This window comes from Carassius auratus, unplaced genomic scaffold, assembly GCF_003368295.1.
Source record: "Carassius auratus strain Wakin unplaced genomic scaffold, ASM336829v1 scaf_tig00032568, whole genome shotgun sequence".
In the NCBI taxonomy this organism is placed as follows: Eukaryota; Metazoa; Chordata; class Actinopteri; order Cypriniformes; family Cyprinidae; genus Carassius; species Carassius auratus.
In genome coordinates, this window is record NW_020526009.1 from 109,820 (window position 1) to 118,204 (window position 8,385).

At 35.6% G+C, this 8,385-nt stretch overlaps 1 protein-coding gene across 1 annotated transcript; it reads right to left on the bottom strand.

Moving 5' to 3' along the window:
• Window positions 1-3,756: 3,756 nt before the first annotated feature.
• LOC113080922 (tumor necrosis factor receptor superfamily member 5) lies at window positions 3,757-8,062 on the bottom strand. Its single transcript, XM_026252982.1, has 8 exons — window positions 7,259-8,062; window positions 7,011-7,136; window positions 6,775-6,930; window positions 6,535-6,622; window positions 5,074-5,261; window positions 4,933-4,985; window positions 4,484-4,527; window positions 3,757-4,003 (listed from the first exon to the last, which is right to left on the bottom strand). Exons 1-8 carry the CDS (start codon window positions 7,377-7,379, stop codon window positions 3,943-3,945), a joined length of 837 nt encoding a protein of 278 aa, XP_026108767.1. The 5' UTR covers window positions 7,380-8,062; the 3' UTR covers window positions 3,757-3,942.
• Window positions 8,063-8,385: the final 323 nt, after the last annotated feature.

Here is an 8,385-nt window from a genome sequence, read left to right on the forward strand (position 1 = left end):
TGCTGAAAAAGGAGGAGTGTCGAAAATCTCATTAATATTCATGATCTCATTACCATAGCTATTCTTACATGTAAAAATGGCATTTCTACATATCTGTATAAGTATTTTTACTAGTTAAAATGTTATTTAAGATATCAGTAATTCTATTTTCACTAGTTGCAAAGACAATTTCAGATATCTACTGCCTTTGTTGATATCAATAATTACTTTGTTACTAGTAACAATGTGAATTCTTGATATCAACAATTTAGTTGTTACTAGTTGAAATGTTAATTCTTGATATCAGTAAATGTATTTCAACATGTTACAATTGTTATTTTTGATATCTGAAAAATAATTTCTGATATCAATATAATTTCTGATATCTAAAATGGCGTTCTTACTAGTAACAATCACATTCATGATATCAGAAATGAACATTGTCACTAGTGACAATTAAATTGTTGATATCAAGAATTAAATTGTTGATATCAACAATTCAATTGTTGATATCAAGAATAGATGTCTGTACTAGTAACCATATGATTACTGATATCAAAAATAAAGGTATTTACTAGTAAGAATTGTATTTCTGATATGTGAAATCGGAATTTCAACTAGTAAGAAAGCAATTCTTGATATCAACAATTAAATTTGAATGGAAGCCTATGGTGACATTTAACTAGTGAAAATACAATTCCTGATATCAAGAATTAACATTGTTACTAGTGGAAATTGAATTGTTGATATCAAAAATAGCAATTGTTACTAGTAGAAATCTAATTCCTGATATCAAAAATTAAAATTGTTACTAGTGGAAATTTAATTGTTGATATCAAAAATTAAAATTGCTACTAGTAGAAATCTAATTCCTGATATCAAGAATTAACATTTTGACTAGTGAAAATTGAATTGTTGATATCAAGAATACATATCCTGCGAATGAATAAAAGTTAATTTGGCTTGCCTATTGGCATTCCCAGGTTAAAAATAATTGATATCAAGAATTAACATTGTTACTAGTTGAAATATAATTCCTGATATCAAGAATTAGCATTGTTACTAGTGGAAATGTAATTGTTGATATCAAGAATTAACATTGTTACTAGTGGAAATTGAATTGTTGATATCAAAAATTATAATTGTTACTAGTGGAAATTGAATTGTTGATATCAAGAATTAAAATTGTTACTAGTGAAAATTGAATTGTTGATATCAAGAATACATATCCTGCGAATGAATAAAAGTTAATTTGGCTTGCCATACACAGTGTGCTGCGCTGCTCAAGTGCGCATTTAAAAGTACGTGCAACCCCGTCCCAGGTGCAGCCCCGCCTCGATCTGCAGGCTGCAGCCGGGTACTTCTCCAAAACGGGCAGAAATGATATACATTGTGAACGTCAGACTTCATCATTTTCAGAATCATTTTCGTTCCATCTCGTCTCGTCAACGAAAACTCGAAAACATCTCGTCATGTTTTAGTCACATTAGAGCCATTTTTAGCTAGTCATCGTCGCGTTATCGTCATAAAAAAAAAGGTGCGTCGACTAAATCATTTCGTTGTCGTCACCGTTGACGAAAACAACATTGATCCATCTGTGCCTTTAATTCTGCCCGATCTTCTTCATATTTTTTGCATTCTAACAGTATATGCTTCACTGTCTCTTGCACATTACACTCAGTGCATAATCCAGTGGGATGTTTTCCTATTCTGTGCAATGTTGTATTTAAAACGGTGTGACCCATTCTAAGACGTGAGACTAACATCTCCTCGGAGAGAAACTAAAATGGAGACTTCTTTTTCTTCTTCTTCTTCTTGTAGTGTTTATTGCAGGCGGCAAGGAAGTCGACCAGAAGTTGAAGTCGGCCACGTGCCGCCATCTTGTAGCAGAACTTCACTTGCGTTAGCATCCCATTGACCTCCCATTCATTTTGGCGTTACTTTGACAGCGAATAACTTTACATCTGAGGCGTTTAAAGACTCCATTTGTCCATTATTTATTTCTAAAGATACACAACAATGTATAAAGAGCTCCATTACCTTCTATGTCACATATGGCCCCGTAGAAACAGTTTTTGTAAAAATAGGCTAACGATTGCGTCATAACCACTCGACTCTGTCGCACAGTAGAGAAATTACCGTACAGACAGGAGGAGAAGCTCGCAGGCAATTAACTTAATATGGCGTACTGGCGTTACATTTTAAAATACTATACAAAATAATTAATCAGAATACTTACTCCTGCTCACTCACGCCAAAGAACTCCCCGCTCAAACTCGCCGTCTCTGCAAGATTAACGATGGCAGTTTGCATGCACAGCTACTAGAAGATTTACATCTGTCAGACAGGTTGCTGACGTCATCAAGCTTATTTTGAGTCTGCCCGTCAGAAACGGAAGTGCTAAAAATAGCTAAAAATGGGCTTCACTTGTCTCAATTGAGTTCCAATGGGGTCGCTGTGTCCATTTCTTTTACTGTCTATGGTTTATTGGCGGTGGGCAAGCCAACTTTTGGTGAATTACCGCCACCAACTGAACTGGAGTGTGGAGTGACAATGAGAAGCCTTAATATATTTCTTTAATACCTTCCATAAACTTATATTAGCTATATTCTTTGATACAAATGTGAGGTCTAGCATGGAATCATGCCCATTCACAATATTTATTCTTGTACCAGAACCATCATTAAAACACACCAACCCATTTCCATCCAATACCTCTTCAATTATTTTACCATTAGAATTTGTGCTTTCACTAACCTATAGTGTACGGTGGCTATTAGTCTGGTGGCTGTAAGTCTCCACACCACACTACTGTATTACCACTTAGCTCTACTATCGCTTCTAATTGTATTTTTTGTAATTTCTTACACGGATTATAAAAATTGATCACTCCGATACCTCTTCCCTCTGTCCAGGTTTCTATAATAACTACTTCAATTTCATTAACATTTATAACTCTATAGTTTAAACCTTGTTCAATAAATGTTGCCACTCCTCATCCTAATCCTTCATCTATATCCTTACAAATTATTTCATAACCTTGTATTTTAAAATCAAGCTGTGGTTTTAACCATGTCTCTTGTATACAAATTACATTCAGCTTTTGCATCATCTTTGCATATAACCATTATGCTTCCATCATACATTGTTTTGGCATACACATTGTTCCCTAATTTACTCTTTAATGCTTCACTTATCTTTAAAGGATTCTTCGATCCTGGCGATTCAAATGTAACAATGACCTTATGTCAATGAATTAAGTATTTAAACATTGCTTGTGCTTTAAAAAGGGGGAGGACACCGAAAGAATCACAGGTTTACCGAAGAAAACCTGCTTCCGACCAGGTTAGGTTAATAAAGTAAGTTACCATGGTAAATGACTCTATACTAATGAGTATAAGTTACCTCTCTTTCAGAAATGGTCTTGACTTACCCTACTTTCTTTGGTTTGACAAACCTTCCATTCTGAATTGTAAATTAAATTAAGTTTCCCTCATTTCAGGGTTAACATACTCAATGTTTTCACTTAACCTCCTTTATGAAACGGGCCCCTGGTGTTCTTCATTCAAACAAACCCAAAAACAACATAATACAACGTGTAGATCTTGAGGTGATTCTCATGGCATTCCATGCTTCTTTGCAAAAGCTGCAAGACAAAGGAGATCCAATCGCTTCACTATAATGATGATGCAGTGTGTTCCAACGTATTTCAAGTTCAACCAATGGAAAGTGGATCATTGGTATGATATATAGCTGCTAGGGACAATAAAGACCTGCTTTGCAGTGAGAGCATACTTTATTAATCACTTCGAGTGACAGCTCTTCCATTTACCATTCACCACAGAATAGAAGCAGTAATTAGCATGAAGTTCTTTAGATTTGCTCATCAGCTGTTTATAGAGTCTTTAGGCTCTTCGTAGAACTTTTGGATTCCTTAAGTCCAAGGTTACATTTCTTTCAATATCAGGTCACACATTGCATGCCTCCACTTGAAACAGAACAGGCAGCTGATTGATGTGAATGGCTGAAATGATAAAATCATAGTTTTGTTTAATGTGCTGCTTTAAACTTACATTTTGCTGGCGTATATTTATCTAAACAACTGATATGACGACTTTAGCTCAGAATAATTGCTTTACTTTTATGCATTTGGCAGATGTTAAAACATTCATATGAATTTCAAAGCTCTTCATTTCAAGTGGGAATAACAACCAGGGCAAGATGACAAAAATGAACCTTTAAGCAATTTGCATAACCAGTAATATATATATATTACTCATCTGCACCTATTATATTAGTATCAAGCCTTTACTGAAATATTCCAGCAATGCATAATGGTAGCATTCAAGAATGCAAAATCAAGTTATTTTATTGACTTTGCTGAATTTATTCAGCTTTTTTTTTGCAAATAAACATATTTGACAACTGCTAAGAAGCATGTTCTGAAATTTGAAGACTGTTCTATTCTATAGAGCAAGGTTTTGTAAAAATAGAAGGCTCTTACCTTCTAGTGTTGAATATAAGAGGGGTCACTGAGTCTGGTGATGTCTGTGAAAAGTTAATGTGATTAAAAATAACTCACTATCCACATCTGACACATAGCACAATACCAGAGTAAAATGATATCACTAATATCTATATACAATTTTTGCATGATTTTTCCAAATGACTACTCTGCTTTGTGCACTCATGTTATAAAGGGGTGATTTGCTGGCTGTGATGATATCAGTGGGTTTACAGTCTGTTTGCAAAGCATACAGCAAAAATCAAGATAAACTGAACTCTTTTATCCCATAATACCATGTAAAGTTTGTTTCCTTGTGATATGACCCCTTTAATGCACTACATATTTATTTGTTCTCTTAAAATTGTAATAATAGTAATACTAATACTAATACTTAGAATACAAACAAATAGAATATTATCATGCACACAGTTTAATTTTTCACTTACTGGTTCACACTGATCACCACTCTCTGGTATTGGTACTGAGTAAAAAGTTATATCTAAAACACAAAACAAGTATATCATAACATGCACAACACCTTAACATTTTATTTTTTACATACATTTTTGTAATAATTACAATCTTACTTCTGTCTGAAGCCTGCCTCTTCTGTTTAAGTTTGCAATAGATTTTTATCCCAACAGCTGTCATCAAAACACCACCAACGACTTTAACAACGACTCCAACAATGATAGCAATTGGAACTGACTTCCCACATTCCACATCAGATGACATTGTTCCTGGTTTTATTTCTTTAAAGCCTTTAATCTCACAACTATAAATGTATACATTATAAAAAATATTTGGTCATATTAGAATTTATTTTAAAGGGGGGGGGGGTGAAATGCTATTTCATGCATACTGAGTTTTTTACACTGTTAAAGAGTTGGATTCCCATGCTAAACATGGACAAAGTTTCAAAAATTATGTTGTACGTTTGAAGGAGTATTTTTGTTCCAAAAATATTCCTTCCAGTTTGTCACAAGTTTCGGAAAGTTTTTTTTTGAGTATGGGTCTGTGTGACATTAGATGGAGCGGAATTTCCTTATATGGGTCCTAAGGGCACTTCTCCCGGAAGAGCGCGCGCTCCCGTAGAGTAGAGCAGAGACATTCACTGATCAGAGCGAGAGACCGAAATGTCACAAAAGAAGTGTGTTTTTGGTTGCCAGGACAAGACAATCCTGCACAGATTACCAAAAAAAAAAAAAAAAACAGCATTAAGGGACCAGTGGATGGAGTTTGTTTTTACAGAGCATCAACGGAGTTGTGCAAGTGTTTTTGTTTGTTCCCTGCATTTCGAAGATGCTTGTTTTACAAACAAGGCCCAGTTTTACGCCGGATTTGCATATCGTTTATTTCTTAAGGATAATGCAGTCCCAACGAAAAAGGGTCACGATCGTGTGTTGGAACCGCAGGCGGTGAGTAAAACTGCTTCAAATATCTCTGTGTTGTTAACTTAGCTATCGGCACGTAAGCACATCAAGTAAACAACATGCAATGTTGTCATCAATCTGCACTATCCACATGTACACCTTAAAAAAAAAAAAAAAAAAAAAGACGACATAAAGTGGAACTTAGTCATTTTCCAAAACCGCTAAGCAACTATATACAGTTTCAATACATACTACATAGAGACGTCCTGCTGTAGTCGTTGCTGCTGCTGGTCTTGTTAAATTTCAGCCTCTGGATCTGATTCTGGATCATAAATATACGGCTGAATCTGACTGTTAGCCATGGTTTGTTTTGGATGATGTTTTTTTCCTCACGGTAATGTCACAGCTTCCAGACGCGCTCAACGCAAAAGCCTACTCGCGCTCGTGATTCTTTAGCTCCGCCCACACGTCACGCCTCCAGCCGCTCGTGTTTTTCTGGGAAAAAACGGTACAGACTATCTTTCTCTTATAAATAAAATAAAACTAAAGACTTTTTGGAGTTATGAAGGATGAAGTACTACTCTAAAGGTACTCAAGATTAACAGGATATTGAGTGAAAACGAGCATTTCACCCCCCCCTCCTTTAAGACTCGAGAATCTATGTTTATCACTCACTTTGAATGTGGTTGACAGGCAGTGAAAGAGCCATTAGAGTAAGTTCCTTCCATGCAGTTAACACATACAGTATCAGCAAATGCTGTTCCTGTAAGGATATTAACATAATGACTGTATTATTGGGAGTTTATCATTACAAGTATTACTGGTATTGTTCTTGTTTCTGAGTTAACATTTTTAGTAAAACTAGTACTCCTTCCACTCTATGGCCATTGTTTCTATGTGTTCTAAAATATTTACCAGTTTGTTTGACATATTGTCCAGGGTAACATTCAGAGTGCTTCACAGCAAATCTACAGCTGTCTTTCTTTGGCTCAGTGCAGTAGAATCCCTCCAGTGGCTCACAAATAGTATCTGCAGAACGTGTGCAAGTTTTCTTTATTCTTAGACCTATTCCTGTGAAAAACATAGAATTATACTAACAAATGAAGAAATAATTTCTGTATTTAAATCATATTTTTTAAATACGTACTTACCTGCATCACACAAAGAGCAGGGAAAACATTCATCCAATCCATTGGGTTCATGAATGTAAGTTGATGGAGGGCATGGAATACAAGTTGTGGTTGTGTCAACAGTACAATGCCAATAAACATGGTTTCCTAAAAATGTTAAAAAAAAAATCTATTTGAAGGGACAATTCATGGAAGAATTAAATACAACAATTGAAAAAATATATAAGCTTGGGTCACACTACACAGCTGCTAAACAATGTATACTGTACCTGGTGCACACATGGGACAGCATTCTCTATGTATCTCATATTCAGCACGAGCACATGCACTGAAACACAGTTTGTAGTTCAATGTAGCAGAAATGAATAACATGATCCCTAAATTGATCATGTTCACATAAAGTGCAAGAGAGGTTTATTTGAAAGCAGAGTCAAATGTTTCTTCTCCACACTTCATAAGCTCTGTTATGGTTTCAACAACACATTAGATGTAGTGGATTGTTGGTCATAGATACTTTGTATTCTCTCAACCTTGTGATGCCATCAAGCTCTGTAGGTTCAAAATTGAGAGCAGTGAGTGCAGAAAGAAGGAAAGCAATCCACAGTAAAATCGGTGTATGCCAGGGTCCAGTTAAACAACACATGAAGGATGGTTAAGGTAATTAATGTGAACCCCTTTCATTTCCTCATCGTTTGTGGAATCTTTATATTCACTGGTATAAATCCTATACACCAGGATTAGATTTATTTCAGTATCAGTTCACAGAATTGCATGTCTCCACTTGAAACAGTTGAACAGGCAGTTGATTTAGGAGCTAATGTAATGGGTGTCTCAATGAGCTCCAAAGTTCAGTGCACTGATCAGGGTTTCAGCCATGTCTCATTCACGAAATCCTTCCAGTGTACTGTAGTGTTTGCTCACTCTGCTCCTGCCCAATATGCTTACGTCACATATCTGAAGCATGAAACATAAAATGGCATAAAGGCATGAAAAAACTCAAAAAAATATTATGACACGTGATAAATGATGTGAAAAGACGAATGAACAACACTTATGTTGCTGTTACGGATGAGCATGACAGTGGGTTTAAAGGACCCAAATGCAAGGTTTTATTGTGGAGCATGGTCAAACAGGTATGGTCAACAACAGCAAACAACAATGGCAGAGGCAAGGCAAAAAATTAATCCAGATAAATAGGCGATGGTCAGGGCAGGCAGCAAACAAACGTAAAAAAACCCCCAAACAAACAAAAAAACAAGAGACACCCCAGAATCAATAAACATAGACAGGGCAAAACATAGACAAGGCAAGGATAGGAATGGGACAAAACAAGGTAAGGAAAACAGGGAATAATGATCAGAAATGGAGTGAGTAAACCAGACTTTTATATGGCGAG